Here is an 18,842-nt window from a genome sequence, read left to right as displayed (position 1 = left end):
CGAATCTTAGTAGGTGTAGACTGTAGTTACTCCACAAAAGAGAGATTATGCAGACAAGGAATGAGCAGAATCAGGAGATGATGCACTAAATTTCCAGTTTATAAAAAAATGGATACAGTAGCAACTTAAAGAGTACGAACGGTTTGCCCAACTATTCCACCCTTTTTTTCCAAACACGAAGTATAAAATTTGGTTTTTCTTCAACAACATGTCATCATACTTTCAGCCAAATGTAGGCATGTAGCCAAATGAAATAAAAGGGAATTAACTTAAGTAAGATAAACCTCTTACATCCTAACGATCAGTTCTTTGCCTTAACAGAGTTGAATATTAATTGAGTATGCTTAGACTTTGTATTTTACCTTCTAGTTATTACTTATGTGTATTGTCATTTACTACGTATAAATATTTTCTTATAGTATGGTCATGTTATTGGGATTCCTCGTATGTTTTTTTTAAATGTATGTATGTCTAGTGTAATTGGGATTTCTGAAAAGGAACTGCTTTCTCTTGTTGATCACCACGTTCGTTCATTTTGCTTGGAATTCCCAACTATGGTGTACTCTCTCTTTCTCTACATATCCTTTTCTCCACATGAGTAACAGTTAATGAAGTGATAAGGTACTGATATTATTAAGCTTTAGTTTAGGTAGTGAGGAACTTTTTCACCTTGATAGAGAAATCCTTTTTTGTTGTTAGCTTTTGTGTGACTCTAACTTTATCATAAAAAATTGTATTAATTGAAATCTATGTCCCCTATACCATTCTCCCTTGACTCTAAAAGTAAGGTTTCTGAATTTTGACTAATTGATAACTTGTATTGTATACTAGACCACACACATGGAAAGATAAATTGTTGATGCTGCTATTGTATATCTTACTTGAGGTTGATTTTATTAACCTTTTAGTTCTTAGTGTTGGTTTCATATTTAAGCTAATATGGTCAATTAAAATTGTAGGTGAAACTATCCTAAAACATTTAATTTAAAGGTCATAATTCATCTAAGTTATTTCCTTTATATACTTTTGCATTTTTTATTTATTTATATTTTTAGCAAAATTGAGTGCTCTGTTTGGATGTCTTCAAGAATTTCTTGTCACATACTTATTAGATACTAAATGGACAAATCGTGGATGTCCAAGGATAGGTTGTTAGATGAATATATTCAAGGGGTTGCAAATTTTCTTTTATTTGCAAACCACACAAAGAATCAGGAGACTTGTATGAGATGTCCATGTGAGCACTGTGTCAATCTGTGTGAGTTAAGTCAAAAGGTGGTTAGAAATCACCTTTTCCATCACGGTATTGATAAGCAATACACGAGATGGGTATTTCATGGGGAGCAAATTCTTAGTGCAGCTCCTTGTTTTGATAGACAGGATGCCTTCCTTCACGGGATGGAAACTCTAGACAATGTAGTGAGCACAAAAAAATTGCTACAAGTTGGACTTGAACAATATCCAAGGGATCCTGGAGAGTTTGGAAAACTGCTTAAAGATGCTGAGGAACCATTATATGAAGGGTGTTCCAAGTATACCAAGTTATCAATGGTTGTGAAATTGTACAATCTAAAAGCCAAAGGGTGGGTGGTCTGACAAGTCTTTTTCTGAGTTATTGAGATTGTTTAGAGACGGGCTTCCTGAAGGTAATTTACTACCATCTTCAATGGGGAAGGTGAAGAAGATGTTGTCCGTTTATGGAATGAAGTATGAAAAGATACATGCATGTCCTAACGATTGCATACTATATAGAGGTGATGCTAATAAGGATCGCACTACGTGTCCTACTTATGGAGTGTCAAGGTTTAAGGAGAATAAGAATATGACTGTGACAAGCAAAGGTGTGCCCGCAAAAGTTATGTGGTACTTTCCACCCATCCCGAGGTTCAGAAAGATGTTCCAGTCTATAAAAACTGCTGAGGATTTGACATGGCATGCTAATGAAAGAGAAGTTGATGACAAACTTCGTTACCCAGCAGATTCCCTGGCATGGAAGTCTGTAGATGCTATATGGCTTGAGTTTGCAGCAGATTCAAGGAATCTTCGTCTAGCCCTTTCTACAGATGGATTCAACCCACATGGTTCTATGAGCAGTCAGTACAATTGTTGGCCTGTTATGTTGATCACTTACAACCTTCCACCTTGGTTGTGCGTGAAAAGAAAGTTCATGATGTTAACTATGTTAATATCAGGTCCACGACAACCAGGAAATGATATAGATGTGTACTTGCAGCCTTTGATTGATGACTTAAAAGTTCTATGGAATACTGGGGTTGATGTTTATGATGCTTACCGACAAGAAACCTTCACATTGAGATCCGTGTTATTATGGACAATAAATGATTTCCCCGCGTTTGGTAATCTATCTGGTTGTTGTGTTAAAGGGTATTATGCTTGTCCTGTATGTGGTGAAAAGACACGTTCATTTAGATTAAAGCATTCTTGTAAAAATGTATACATGGCCACCAGAAGATTCCTCCCAAAGAACCACCAATTTAGAAAACAAAGGAAGGCGTTTTATGGCAAGCAAGAGTTTGAGTTATAGCCAAAAGTGTTGGATGGTGATAAAGTAAAAGCAAAGGTTAGCGTGATCAAAGTCTCTTGGGGGAAAAAAGTGAAGAACACAGGTTTAAGCAAATCAGTAACGCCAAAAGGGGGGAAAAAGGTCACAGGAGGAAAATCAATAAAGCGAGTGGGTAAAAGGAAGTGACAAGGTGTAGGAGGACAAGCAAAGAGGTCAACCACACCAAGGTCAAAACATGTTGATGATGGAGTCGACGAAGTTGTTAAGAAATGTTGGAAGAAGAAGTCAGTGAGAGAGTCAAGATTCGTTCAACTCTTAATCTATCAAGACTAAACGAATTCAATTAATCAAAAACAAGGAAACAATAGTGAGAACAATGAGAGTAGTGTTGTGATTTATTTAAACTAAAACTAATTATAAATTATTTAAACTAACAATATAATAAACTAATTATAAATTAAACTAATTTAAACTAAGTAATTAAAAAGTGAATTTAATGAATTGGAAGAACATAGAGGAAGGATTAATCCATCTATGTGAAGCTATGATTATTCTAACTAGTTTCTTATGTTTTAATTAATCTTAACCTTTATTAATCTACACAAGGTAAAACAACAAAAGCCACAATTTATTATTGATCCCTAACCAATCCTAGCAATCTCTGTACTAAGATATGATTAGCATAAGAGAAATTCTCATCCACAAATCTCTTTGTGGAGTTTCCTTTCTCTAGTTCAACTTCTATAATCTCTATCTCTAGACAACTATAAAACATGAACTTGAAGCACATAAGACAATAAGAAAACTAAATAAGAACAATCATAACCCTCACATAGACTTCATAAAACTCCTCTAATGGAGTTTTTAGCCTAGTTTCATTGGGTTTATTAACAATTAACAATAATAATAAGACATAATTAAATTAAACTAAACTTGATTAAAATAACTTGAATTCAAATTTGAAGATTGAAATATAAATTAAGTATTTTATTCTAAAATTCAAAACTTGTTCTAACAACTAATAAAATTGACAACTAACTAGATTAGTCTATAAAAACTAAGTTAATGAATTAAAACTAAGTATTTTAATAATTCACTAATTAAAAACTAACTAAAACTAATTGACTAAGTAAAAACTAAGTACTTCTTGTTCTTAAACTAATTTTCATGAAGTCAAACTAAGTAACCTAAGAGCTAAGCTTTTGTCTCTTGATATAGAAGAGACAAGATCCACAAATTCGTGCATGGGCTGAGGAGCCATGTTTTGGGCCAGAAAATCGAGCCCAAAACCTCAGTATTTCAGTCCACAAGGTTTTTTCAGTTAGATTTGACCTCAACAGCCGTTTCATCCACTTTTGCTCCTTTGATTGGGTTAAGGCTGGGACCATTGGAAAGATCTTTCCAAGCCGGTTGTTTTGACATAAGGTAGGCCCAATTCCGAGGTCTGAGTCCAAAGATATGGCCTTTGGAAGTTCTGCTGACTTTTATGTGTTGTTTCTGCCCGCGTTGACTTTGACTTTTCAGCTTTGACCGGGTTTTTAAAAAGGCTTTTTTTCCTTGAATCTTGGCCTTTTATCATAGAACTTCTTAGCAACCAACCCTTACTTCTTTATCTCGCAAAAGGGGCGCATTTCTACACATATTTGACTCCAATGCCTGAAATACATTAGAACACGATAACAGTACTAACTCTTACTTATTAATCACATAATTGGTCAAAAGTGATATTGTTAAAGGGGTTAAAACTATAGTTTTGGACTCTTATCAAACCATCCCCAAATAGCATTTTGGTTGTCCTCAAGCAAATATGAGAAATTAGAATAAGTGACCAAAAATGGAGTTCTAACTAATCTCGTTTCGCCGAGTGCGATTGCATTGACCATATACAACAAGGCCTTAAACCACTACGAATTCCCTAGTGGACGAGTTTTAGCCTTGTGAGAGTTTTCCAGTTAAGGTACTTGTTTCGACCCCCACCTACGTGGCAAACGTCCATTGGTAGGAGTCTCCACTTTATTCGTTTAATCGACAGGGCTAAAGCCCAATTCGCAATATCATGGATCAATGTACAGGCCCATTAACTCACATGGCTTGCCACTAATGTACGTTGATTTATGTCCAGATTTGTTTCTTATCAAAGAGATAATTATCAGTTGAAAGTTATAGTATATCACAATTACTCAAGCTACAAGATTACTTGAGCTACAAGAACTCTCTACTCTACCTATATAAATACCAAACTATTTTTCATTCAGAACTATGTTCTTGAGACTTGATCCCACTGATAATTTGGGTGCGTGCGTAGGCAACCGCAAAGGTGATCTCATCATTCCCCGATCACCATTATTTTTCTAATTACTTTTCTACGTTCTTCGTCTCTTTTATCAACACTTGATGTTTTGATCATATCTGGTCGAAACATAATTGGCGCCGTCTGCGGTTCTTATACTACACCCTCGATCACGTTCTACGAAAGTTATGATGCATACTCGAAGAGCTCAAGGTCCCGATGTGATTACTGACGATCATCACGAACATGATGGTCAAGGACAATTTGGCGCTGACAGCATAATACCTTCAAATACTGTCGTTCCACCAATGCGCCAAATTATTCAGCGTGAGGTTATTGCTTCCGACGATTCTCCAAGATCGATCGCGGATAATGTAAGTCATATGTCTCGAGAAGCACTTCTTCAAAAGTTAAAGATCGTCCGCGCAAAACAGAATAATTACTACAGCGTCATCTTAAACGACGCTCTCCACTCGTAGATGATGTTGTATCCGTCACACCACAACGCCACACACGCCAACGACATAATAGTGTGTGGGATCGTTTAAGTGGTGAGGATGAGATTCACAATATTCGTAACAGCCATCAACGAGTTAAGAGTAATGGGCTTAATTTAATTTCCCGACCTCCGTAGAAATCTCCACCCACTTGGTCACGTTCTCGGTAGGCAAGGTAATCGCTAATAATCGTCCGACCGCACCCCACGATCCTACAAATTATCGGCAAGTCAGGAATTCGAGTGGTGAACGAGTAATAATGATCGCGACTCATGATCGGAACCATCGGTATGGTGAAACACTTCAGAACGAGGTTCTTATCATTCGAACATTATCGTCTCGAAAGCCCAACGCATACCATCCACAATCATCTCGACACGGAAACGATGAATCTTCGCCGTTTTCTTCGTTCTGTTCGCTCCCATAGGCGTCATTGTGACTATGATCACAATCCAACAGATACGGATCTAATGACTCCTCAACGTGTCAAAGAAATGATTAAAAAAGCTCTTCTGGACAGCGATCCTTTTGAATCGACACTAGAAAATCTGGCAGTTGAAGATGGTATTTTGGACAAATTTTCTCTCGCCGTCCAAAGGGCTACTCATAACAAAGACTTCAAACAACCAGAGTTTGATCAATATGATGATGTCGAGGGTTGCCCTATGCTTCATGTGATTAATTTCACAAACAAACTGGTTTTATCGGGAGGTGATGATGCTTTAAAGTGCAAACTTTTCCCTTCTACATTAAAAGGGGAAGCGTTGGTATGGTTTAGCGAATTACCTCCGCGCTCTATTCATCGATTCAAGGACTTAACCGAAAAATTTTCAAGACGTTTTCATTATAATCTCAAACGTCCAAATGGAGTCCGAGTTCTTTTCAACATCAAGCAACAACGTGAGGAAACTCTCCGTAGTTTTATCGCACGTTTCCGCCAAGCTGCAGCTGAGATTTCTGAGCAATCCGATCTAATGGTGGTTTACGCTTTTAAAGAAGCTATCTTGTTTGATAAAGATGGGTTATACAACTCTCTTGTTCGGGATATTCCATCTTCCCGACGTGCGTTATACCAGCGAGTTCAACAATTTATCAATGTTGAAGACGACACGGCTGCTCGAACTTCTCGTGACAAAGATAATAAAGGAAAGGATTTCAATGATCAGCGAAATAAACAGAAGAATCCGACTTTTGATCAACAGCAACCCAATCAGAAGCCTCCGTATAAGAAAGAAGACTCCACGAGCAGGACTGGAAAGCCTTTTACTGATTTTGAATTAACTCCGCTTAATACCAAATATGCGGTAGTTTACGACAAAATCAAGGATAAGAGTCTGCTCACTCCGCCGTTTCCCTTGCGCGACGACACTAAATCAACTCGCGATAAATCGTTATGGTGCAAATTTCATAATGATTATGGTCATGAGACGGAGAATTGTCGATCTTTGCGGGGAAGAATTGAAAAGCTTGTGCAGAATGGGAAACTTGATCAATATGTGCAGAAGAAAGTAACAACTCAAGCTTTAACTATCACTGATCACAATGTCATTAAGGTTGGACATGCCATCATTGATTCATTGTCCAATACTCGGTGGGAAAACCGCTTTCGTCGTTCTAAAGTCAAAATATGTCTAATTTGTAACGGTTAACGGGATCAATTTCGTGGAAGGTTTTCGCACGGAGACTATTGAAGATGAACCATTATGTTTCACTGACCAAGATCTAATGGGCGTGCATGTTCCTCATTATGATGCTGTCGTGATAACTGCGTATATCAGTTGTATGCGTGTACAACGTATAATGATTGACACTGGTAGTTCAGCTAGCGTCATGTTTTCTGGGTGTTATCGCAGTATTCCTTTTATTGATAACTTGGTCACCCCTGAAAATGCGCCTATCGTTGGTTTTGATGGTACCGCTACTCATTGCGTTGGAAAGGTGTCTCTCCCGGTCACTCTTATGCAGAAGGAAGTCAATATTGATTTCTTATTGATGGATTGTAAATCCCCTTACAATGTCATCCTTGGTAGAGATTGGATTCATTATATGGAAGCTGTCGTCTCAACATATCATCAAGCCATCAAGTTCCCATTCAATAAAAAAGTATGTAAGGTGCGCAGCGATCAACTGGCATCTCTAATTTGCCACGACAATGTTCTTGATGATTATAAGAAGTCTGAAGTTGTTGGACGAACTATTCTGAGTTCCAATGCCGTCAAATAGCAATTACAGCATCCGGGACCTTCAGTTTACTATGCCAATAGAAATGTTGAAGGACCCCCGACAGTCGATCCACTTTTAGAAGTTCAAATTGGCCAACTCCCTGAAGAGACTACTTTTATTTCAGCCGAACTTCCAGAAGAGGAGAGACAAGAGCTTATTTTGTTATTGCGGAAGAATAATCATGTGTTTGCTTGGCGAATAGAGCAAATGCCTGGTATAGATCCTTCGGTGGCTTGTCATAAACTTCGACATTGATCCTAATGCAAAACCCGGTTCGACAAAAGCCCGAAGGATGGCCCCGATAGAAAGATGAAAGTGAAAGACTAAATCGACCGTCTCTTGTCTGTTAACTTTATAAGGCTTGTGACTTATCCAACATGGATGTCAAATGTTGTCGCAGTGCCTAAAAAGAACGGCAAATTACGTGTTTGTATCGATTTCACAAATCTCAATAAGGCTTGTCCGGTTCATCCATATCCATTGCCTCGTATATCTGAAATGGTCGATGCAACATCTGGTTTTCAGCGTTTGTCTTTTTTGGATGCTTATTCCGTTATCATCGATTCCGTTATTCATTGAGGACCAAGAGTTCATCTTTGATTCATTACGAGACCAAGGCATTTCATCGTTACGGTAATGCCTTTCGGTCTGAAAAATGCTGGAGCCACATATCAAAAGCTAGTCAACACTATTTTTTCTGACCTACTTGGAAAGACAGTCGAAGCATACATCGATGACATGGTTGTCAAATCTACAAAAGCACCTGATCATCTTACTGATTTGCAAGCTATTTTCGACAGACTCTCCAATGTCAACATGCGTTTGAATCCGGCTAAGTGTTCTTCGGTTTATCATCGGTAAATTCTTAGGATACATGATGACTAGACGCGGAATTGAAGCAAATCGGATCAGATTCGAATTTGTCCTTGAAATGCCTTCTCCGGCGTCAAAGAAAGAAATTCAACGACTTACGACGGACGCTTTGGCTGCCCTAAATCACTTTATCTCTCGATATTCGATCGATGCCGCCCTTTTTCCAAACATTGAAAGACGATCAATTTTGACGGAGGATTTGTGAAGTTGCATTTCGCCATTTGAAAGCATACTTAGTCCAACCTCCGTTCTTGCCAGTCCAAAGAACGGGCAGCCTATAGGTTCAGTATTTAGCCGCCCCGATCATGCCGTAAGTGCCGCCTTATTTGTCAGCGGTGGCGATGGGCGCCCCTATATTCTTTGTTAGCAAGACTCTTACAACTGCTGAAACAAGATATTCTCGAGTGGAGAAAATTGCATTGCCTTTGGTTCATGTTGCCCGACGTCTTAAACCTTATTTCCAGGGACGAGTCGTCAAAGTTTATACGGAATATCCACTGCGAAAGCTTTTTCGTAATGCTCAGGAATCAAGTCGCCTTGCAGAATGGGAAAGTTACCTTAGCGCTTATAGCATTGTGTTTGAAACTCGCATACCTGAGAAAGGACAAGCTTTGGCTTCGGGCTTAATGGCTGATTTTCCAATTGAGGATATTCTTATGTCCGACGACATTACTAGGCGAAGAGAATGTCGCCGACAACACGCCATTACCTCTCGGGGACGATGATTTGCCAAACTTATCGGATGTATCTGGCGATTGTTGGATTGTTTACACCGATGGTTCGCGATAATAAGTATGTCTCTCGGTATTGGGTGTGTAATCTTGCAACCGAATGGAGAAAAAAAATTGAGAAGTCGGTCGTTTGGGTTTTGCCGCTTCAAATAATGAGGCCGAAGTCTGAACGGTTGTCATTTCGCGGCTTGCGTCGCTTCTTCACTGGGGGCGACTAAACTACAATTATTCACAGATTCTAAGTTAGTCGCTAGCCAGTTTTGGTGGATCGGGATGATGCAGCTCGTGACGATAGAATGGCAGCTTATGTGGACTTAATTCATCGGATTGCTTTCGAAATTTTGATTCTATCAAGATTGCGGCGTCCAGCGTCATGGCGTCGCGACATCGCGGATTCTCTTGCTTATTTATCCGTGGGCGTTAAGTCGGATAAGCCTCGCCGGATAACCATTGAATTTCAAAAGGAACCGAAAGTATCGACCGTCCATCGAGGATGTGCGCCGATATGTACATCACTCGAGTTGTTTTTCATCAAGACATTTTTCGAGGAATCACGTTATGCCAATTTGATATCTCCCCGCGGCATTTCGAGGCGCCAAAGCGTGATCTTGATAATCAAGCTATCATTGCAGAAAACGTTTGATCCACAACTTATGCTATCGATGACCACAATGATCCCATTAATGATATTGTCTCGGTCCATACCGACGACGATCATGAAGCTGACAATGCTCCAGAGGTTCCTGATATAGAGCTAAGTTTTCCACTTACACCTTGTGACGAAGATGATTGGCGTCTTCCTTATATCACATATTTACATGATCACATCTTGCCTCCCGATCATAAAGTGGGTGATCGTGTCAAACGCGATGCTTGGAAATATTGTCTCATATCGACTTCGAACGGTCTGTTGCAACTTTATCGCAAAGGCACAAGTCTTAACCCTATGCTTCGTTGTCTCAGCAGAGCTGAAGGTTTGCTCGTCCTGGCGGAAATTCATTCAGGCCTATGTGGGAACCACTCCCGGGGGCGAAGTCTCGCTCATAGAGCAATGACACAAGGATACTGGTGGCCGTACATGCAAAAGGATGCTAAGCGTTTGTCTGAGAAGTGCGTTCCTTGTCAGAAATATGTTAACATGGGAAATCTTCCAGCAATGGAACTTCATCCAATCTTGAGCCCTTGGCCGTTTGCAAAGTGGGGTCTTGACATCGTCGGTGCTCTTCTTAAAGCTCCCCGGCGGTGTTAGTTTTCTTACGTCGCGAATCGATTATTTTACCAAGTGGGCTGAAGCTATGCCCTTAGCCCAGATCCATGCTTCAGATGTTAAAAAATTCTTATGGCGAGACATTGTTTGTCGTTTCGGTATTCCAACATCATTGACTTCCGACAATGGCAAACAATTTGATCTTTGAAGAAATTCGATAATTTTGTTCTGACTTGAAGATTAATCACAATTTCTCGGCACCATACCATCCTCAAGCTAATGGACAAGCTGAAGCTACTAACAAATCCATTCTTGCAATGCTCAAGCGACGACTTCAACAGGCCAAAGGAAATTGGGTTAAGGAACTTCCTGCGGTTATGTGGGCTTATCGAACCACACCTAAGCATTATTTGGATTTTCTCCGTTTAATCTTGCTTTTACGATGGAAGGCGGTCTTGCCTACAGAGTTGATGACACCAACCACACGAACTTCTAATGTGGAATTGGAGTCGAATGATCAAGCACTTGCTCAAGCCAAAGCCTTGATAGATGAGACAAGAGATGTTGGTCTTCAACAGTTAATTCGTTATCAAGCTGATATGAAACGAAAATATGATAAGAAAGTTCGACTTAAAGTGTTTGAGAAAAGATGGATGGGTACTCACGAAAAGACGAGGTTGATAGATTCCGTAAATTTGGAGAAAATCTGGGACAGTCCATACATCATAGATCACCATGCCACCAAAGGATCTTATTTTCTCCGAGATTTAGATGGGAATGTTCTCGATAAGCCGTGGAATGCGTTTCATCTGCGCAAGTTCTATAAGTAGATTTTAGTTGTGTTTTTCTGTTATCTTGGAGAAATAAAATAATACAATATTTAATTTGTTTCAAGTTCAGGCATGTATTTTCCGTTGTTATCTTTGCATTTTTTAAGACTCGGTAATCAATAAAGAAGCAGTTCTTTCACTTCAGTTCCAATGATATAAATTTGGTTTTAGCGAACCTTATAATTGCTACAACAAAATCTGGCGAAATTACCACGTTTAATTTCGTCAGTCTAAGTTGAACGCTTTTACGCTCGCTTAGTCGTTACTAGCGCTATAACAAAAAATGGCGAAATTACCATGTTTAATTTCGTCAATCTAAGTTGAACGCTTTTACGCTCACTTAGTCGTTACTATCGCTACAACAAAATCTGGCGAAATTACCACGTTTAATTTCGTCAGTCTAAGTCGAACGCTTTTACGCTCGCTTAGTCGTTACTATCGCTACGATAAAATCGTGAAATTGCCGCGTTAAATTTCACGCTTAATTTCTAAAGTTGAAGTTGAACGCTTTTACGCTCGCTTAGTCGTTATTATCGCTACGACAAAATCTGATGAAATTACCACATTTAATTTAGATCGGGTCCTAAGTTGAACGCTTTTACCCTCGCTTAGTCGTTACTATCGCTACGATAAAATCCGAAAAATTACCCGTTTAATTTCATCGGTCTAAGTTGAACGCTTTTACGCTCGCTTAGTCTTTACTATCGCTACCACAAAATCTGACGAAATTACCGCGTTTAATTTTGTCAGTCTAAGTTGAACGCTTTAACGCTCGCTTAGTCGTTACTATTGCTACGACAAAATCTGACGAAATTACCACGTTTAATTTCATGGAGTCTAAGTTGAACGCTTTTACGCCGCTTAGTCGTATTATCGCTCGAAAAAATATGGCGTTTAAATTACTACGCTTTTAATTTTAGTCAATCTAAATTGAACAATTTTAAAATTACTTAGTCGGTTACTCACGCTATGTCATCATCCGATGGCGTTACCCGTTGTCATCATCGATGACGGTTACCCGCTTCGTTTTGGTTCTGCGTTGGAGCATTTTTTAGCTCAATCTAATTTTGCAAGCTTAAATTTAGCATTGGGAGCGTTTCATTCTATTTCGTGTCATCTATATAATTCAACAACATTGTCAGTTTCCCACAGGTATGTTATCTAACAACACAATGACATTCAATAACAAACGCATACTTTATTTTTATTTATTTTTCATCAAAAGAAGTTTTAGCTCTATGGTATTACATTCACACAATTACTTAATCAATTGTCTCTGTCAATTATCTTACGGTCGCTCGATTAAATCTTCGTTTTCTTCTTCGAAATCTGCATTCGCTTCGCTTAGCACTTTCGGTTAACTATCTTCCGCATTCATTATTTTTTCTAAGGCATTGCGCCACTCTTTCTCAACGAAACTTTTCGTCAGCTTCATTATTTTTTCTAAGGCATTTGGGCCGATACTTCTGAGAGACACTTTTCGTCAATTTTTCTGAGCAAAAATTTTCTCCGACTTCTTTATTTATTCTACGGCATTGTGGCGCGATCACCTTAAGGAAAACCTTTCTTCAATTTTTTATTTTTTCTAAGGCATTGAGATCTTTCCACTCGAAATTTTTCGTCAATATCTTTTGCTTGTAATTCATCCGTTCAACCTGCGACAAAAATACAAATCTTTTCATCAATCTCTAAGACTTAAACCAAACTTGTAAAAAAACTAATAAGACATATGACATATTTGTTATATGTTATCACGTGAGATCTTATTCGCACCTCGCCCAACTAATTGGGAATAAACCAAGTTTAACTGGGACACTACCAGCTTCTATCCCAATTAAGCTTCTATCCCAATTAAGGGTGGACACTTACGTTCCATGAGTCATACGCTCATACTGTGTGATCCTTGTATACATCAAATACACGTTATCAAAGTCTTTTTTCACCCAATTCCTAGTTCTTACCGTGTTCATATATATAGCTTATTGTGTGCACATACTACGTGTTTATTTCTAACTTCTAAATGCTTTATTACTTCCTGTTCTGGCCAGCAACCAATTCTATACATGCCACACCCCCCATACCCCATATACTTAGTAACTGGATGACACCATACCTTGCTTTTTTGGTCACTTTCATTGCTTCATATAGTTCATATGATTAAACCTTGTTTATTTCCGCACATAACCAAGACAAAGATCTACCATTAACGTCCTTTAATATTCTATTGAAAGTATGCGTCGCCTGTTTTTTAATATTTCATCGCCTTTAATACTAAAACGTAGACAGATAGCTGATCCCAATATTCAAAATTAACAAAGTTCTTTTCATTGAACCAATACAAACAAAAATTCTCAAATAAAATATACAAAAGCAGCAGCAACAACAACATCAGCCATATTAACAAAAGAAACACGTGAAATTCCCTGTACTCCAACTCAAACGCACTAAACATCGCAGATATAAAAGAGTCCAATTGGCACAATTTCAAACAATATAAAATTCATAATCATACTAACCTTTTTCTTTTCGATGTCTATGCATAAACGTTTCCACCGTTTCGAAATTTGGTTTCCTCACCCTTGTATATCTTTCTCTACTTAGTTTTTTTCCATCTACTGTTTTGTTACTTATATAGTGTTTCTTCGATCTAGTTTTACATTGCTGGTGGGATTCTTTGCTAATCCAACTTCATCCCTAATCTCAATTCTTATGTCCTCCACACTCTTATCTCATCCCGGACACTTTAAGTCCAATTAGTATTTAACTTTCTTTTATTACTATTATTACTAAACTGCCCCTATATTTAATTTTTAACGATATAATCCAAGTATCGCTATTCCGCTGGCACGCGTCGTCGAATTCAAATTTCGTATTATTACGTGACGCGTTCGGTACAGTTTTCACCAATCGATTTTTTTTTTTAATTTTTTATTTTTTTTGCAATTTTATTTTTGTGCATATTTTATTTTTTTCTGTGCATTTTCGGCCATCTTTTATTTAACTACATTGCGTCCCGTATACGTTAGTTTGACATTATTTCGTTCCCGATAATTCACGAATTTTTTTCGACAGTCAATTTTCCAATTATTTCTTTTCGCACGACACTTCGTTATACATTCCGCTTCATTTTTTTTCTTCTTTGCCATATGAACTTTGTTCGCATCCCAAAGAGGGGGCGGTGTTTCGACCCCCACCTACGTGGCAAACGTCCATTGGTAGGAGTCTCCACTTTATTTGTTTAATTGACAGGGCTAAAGCCCAATTCGCAATATCATGGATCAATGTACAGGCCCATTAACTCACATGGCTTGCCACTAATGTACGTTGATTTATGTCCAGATTCGTTTCTTATCAAAGAGATAATTATCAGTTGAAAGTTATAGTATATCACAATTACTCAAGCTACAAGATTACTTGAGCTACAAGAACTCTCTACTCTACCTATATAAATACCAAACTATTTTTCATTCAGAACTACGTTCTTGAGACTTGATCCCACTGATAATTTGGGTACGTAGGCAACCGCAAGGTACAGTCTCATCATTCCCCCGATCACCATTATTTTTCTAATTACTTTTCTACGTTCTTCGTCTCTTTTATCAACACTTGATGTTTTGATCAGATCTGGTCAAAACAGTACTCATAAACTCTATCTATACTACAACGACTAAGAAATAAAACTGTTGTTTTCTTATTTATTCTCAAATATCTATACATCTCACTAGCAATAAATACAGAATAATCAAGTCGAAACCTACGCTAATATATGAATAATAATCAAATCATCTTAAGATAAACAACTATACAATGAACTATGATATGAAATGTAATGGCAGGTCTGTTTCTGAAACTTTTGGGTAGCGTGCCTAAGTAGGTTCTCACAAGGAATGTGTTAAAACACATAACACTTTGATTTTTCCACTCAAGTTTGCTAACTCCAGTGTGCAGTGGGCAAATGTTTCCTCACAATCTCAATGACAATCCAAGGAAGTCGAGGTCGATCAAACACATCTACCACTTACTATCACACCAACCTATTCTTAATTGAGTTAGAGGTCTTTATTAGGTGATACGGGGCGTAGGTATTGGTTAAAGAAGGAAGAAAATGGATATTCAAAAAGACAAGTCTGAGAAAATAGGGTCTTCATATTATGTAACTAGAGAAAACCTTGTTCTTTTGCTTCTACACTTTGTTTCCATCCTTAGCCTTTTTATTTTGGCTTTTTGACTCCTTTTATTCTATTTTTGGAGTTTTTATTTTATTTTCTTTGGATGAAAATTTCTTTTCCTTTTCTTTTCTGAAGCAACTAACTAATTTTTGTTTACACAGGTTTTTCTCTTCTCTTTTCTTCACTCATCCTATTTCTCATACTTATCCATATAGGTAGGCTAATTTTTTTTTTATTTATTTTGTTTTATTGGGTAAAGAATTTATGTTTTGTGAAAAGGCTAATAAAAGGCTCAGTGGGGCGACTAGCGGATAATAAATTTCATATAGGTGTGAATTTCTGGCTATATCGATCTAAAGAGGGCCTAAATTCTTGCTTAGGATATGGTGTGGTGATCAAGCAAGTGGATGTGTGATTTCTCTACTCGGATTTGACTTCTCTCTTGTGTCATCACTCAGATATTTCACTCTTATGCGGCTTTTAGGCTAGATGCTCATAGGATATGTATTAAGTATTCTAACCTAGGTCTCAGAAAAATACTGCCAAGTACAATTTAAGATGCTAATGCAAGATGTTCGTGAAAAGATGCAATGACTATTACCTATATATTAATCTATGTTTCAAAAATTAAATCCTAATTCAAGTACTACGTGAGATTTCTAGACTAATATCATCATGGAGAAGGGAACAATACTATTATCACTAAGTGCCTAGTTTAAATAATATTTATGATTTTTAATTTTTTACAAAGAAAAGTTTGTAATTTACATCCTAAAAGTGCCTAATATTTGCAAATGTTTCTATCCCACCCCCAAACAATCGAACGCTTTGTCCTCAAAGTGTAAAGAGATAAGAAAAGAATTTACCATAGAAACGTGGCAATAATTGGCAGTACCTATAATATAAATACTGTAAAGATGATATGATAACATGAAGCACAATTAAATTGTTACGTACTAACTAACACAAATTCTACTAGAGTAAACATGACAGGCAAAGGGTGGCAAAAAGATTTGTAATGAAATACCTAAATACGCCACCCCCAAACAAAATTGGAAAACCCTTTTTAAGTTTGAAAATGTTTGTTTGGCCTATACTCCAGAAAGGTGGTATGTTATAAAAAATTATATGGGTCTTTTTAATTTAGATTCCCTAGACTTAATGTGATATATATGTATTAGCATGCAGTTTACCATACATCAATAATCTAAATAATTGTGGATCTTTCCATAAATAGTTAACACATAATGCACCACCAAACAGAATCAAGCACCAAGACTTTCTACAACGCAACTTAGTGGAATGAGAGCGAGATCTGATGGACCTAGAACCTAATCGAGCATGTACTCTCTTCTTTTTTGAACAAAAGGGTGTCTAAGTAAATGATCTTGAAAAACAAATGGTTGTGAAAAATACTTGGAATGTAGATAAGTGTTAGAAGAAAAGGGTGGAAAGAATGATTAGATTCTATGAGGGATTAGCTCAGGTGGATGGTGGTTAGGTGGTGCTCTAGGTAGTTTTTGAGAGGGTGGATCATCACAGGCTCTTAGAAACTCATAAAATTCCTTATCTAACTTGGTCGCATTTACATAATTATGGTATTCATTTGTATCTTTGAAAAAGTCATCAATCTCGTCCAAGGAGTCGAAATTATGATCTTTGTCTTCTTCCATAAGAGGGGTATCTACTAGTGTGGGGACGAAAACATCGGCCACACTAATATGAGATACAAAACTCTCAATGTACTTCACTTCTCCTTCTATAGGCAAACCTAGTTGTCCCTGCTTGAGTCTAAAGATGTTAACCTCCACATAAAGATTTCCAAAAGAAAGAGTCATTGAGCCATCCCGACAATTCATTTGGGTATTGGCGGTTGCCAAGAAAGGACGCCCTAAGATGATGGAAATAGAATCATAAGCAGTTTCTGTGTCGAGAATAACGAAGTCAACTGGGTAGTAAAAATCCTAAACTTTAACGAGAATGTTTTCAACTACGCCTTTAAGATACTTAATAGAACGATCGGCTAACTGCAAAGTCATTTTGGTTGGTTGAAGTTTTGTTAGACCTAACTGTTTATATAAATAAAAAGGGAGTATGTTAACACTCGGCCCTACACTACACCATAACTGTATTTTTGTGACATTGGGCTTTTTCAGTTTGTGACACCAGTAAGGTGTCAGTAAGCTTGTGACAGCAGATAGGCGTCAGTAGTGAACTAAAACCGTCACTAGTAATCAGATAATTACGAGAATTAAATTGTTAGAGTTTTTAAAAATAAAGTGACGGCAGGCCAGCGTGGTTTCTGAAAATAAAGTTAACGCTTTCAACATGTGGGGACATCTAAGTATTAGCTCCCACGACTTCATCTCTCTCACCTGTTCTTATCCCAAAGAAAAAAAATCTCTCAACTTTACTCTTTTTCCCTAATCATGGAAATGGCAAACCCTACAAACTCACCCGAATAAGTTTCCTACAAACTGATCTCTGCCATCTCTTCTCACAACAAGTGCGTTTTATCTGCGAATTTCTATGCTTATCTTAAGCACAAGTAAATCTCAATCCTTCACTTTAGTTATTCACACTGGGGCTTTTTTTTAAGAAAATATTATTTGAAATATCATGTACATCTTTTGCTTTGGTTTCTTGTGAAATTCAAGTGCGCATTTTGTAAGATGGAATATATGCTTCGCTAAAGAGCACGAAAGAAGCATTGAGGACATTGTAACTATTCGAATTCAAACTGTATTTTCGGGATACAAGGTAAGTCACGATGTTTTCATCAACCTCCATTCCTTGCATTACATCCTATTAATTATTCAAGTCTCTTTACTCAAGCTGCTAGTTCATTTATATTTCACATTGTGTGGTGGAGAACTGGTGGTGTGCATTGTGTGGATTGGTGGTGCAGTGTGTGAACTGATGGTGTGTAGTGTGTGGTGGTGGACTGGTGGTGTGCATTGTGTGAACTGGTGGTGTGCAGTGTGTCGTGGTGGATTGGTGGTTTGTATTGTGTAGACTGGTGGTGCAATGTGTGAACTGTTTGTGTTCAGTGTGTGGTGTTGTACTGGTGTGAAATGGTGTGACTGGAAACACTTCAACGAATATCCACAAAATTGGGAATCAGACAGTGGAATGTGAACCAGAATTCTTGCCGAATAGGCCAAGGTTTTAGTATAACCACACCAGGGTCGTCGTCGGATGCCTTGAGCAATGTCACTTGTGATTGTACTTTCAACGCCTCCACCATTTTCCACGTCACAAACATGTTTGCAATTTTCTTAATTTACACAAGATCAAATAATTCTACAATGTTTTCAATTGCTACATAATATGTTCTACATTTTTAATAGTCATGTTTTTGTTTCAATTTCAGTTAACTCAAGAGTTTGAGCTTAGAGGGAGAATTACCAGTTGAGTTGGCCAACCTCACTTATTTGCGCGAAATGTAAGCCTGGATCATTTTTCCCAATTGAGTTTTACCAAGGCCAATTATGGGCT

The 18,842-nt window shown here is 37.7% G+C and overlaps 1 protein-coding gene across 1 annotated transcript; it reads left to right on the top strand.

The window, feature by feature from the left end:
• Window positions 1-1,119: 1,119 nt before the first annotated feature.
• LOC147498338 (uncharacterized) lies at window positions 1,120-18,759 on the top strand. Its single transcript, XM_086563212.1, has 4 exons — window positions 1,120-1,532; window positions 1,630-2,401; window positions 10,795-11,034; window positions 18,718-18,759. The coding sequence occupies exons 1-4, from the start codon at window positions 1,120-1,122 to the stop codon at window positions 18,757-18,759; spliced, it is 1,467 nt and encodes a 488-aa protein (XP_086419338.1).
• The last annotated feature ends 83 nt before the right edge of the window (window positions 18,760-18,842 follow it).

Source organism: Coptis chinensis, chromosome 5 (assembly GCF_015680905.1).
Source record: "Coptis chinensis isolate HL-2020 chromosome 5, ASM1568090v1, whole genome shotgun sequence".
NCBI lineage: Eukaryota > Viridiplantae > Streptophyta > Magnoliopsida > Ranunculales > Ranunculaceae > Coptis > Coptis chinensis.
The sequence above is the reverse complement of the archived record's forward strand: the minus strand, read 5'-3'. Positions and strand labels throughout refer to the sequence as shown.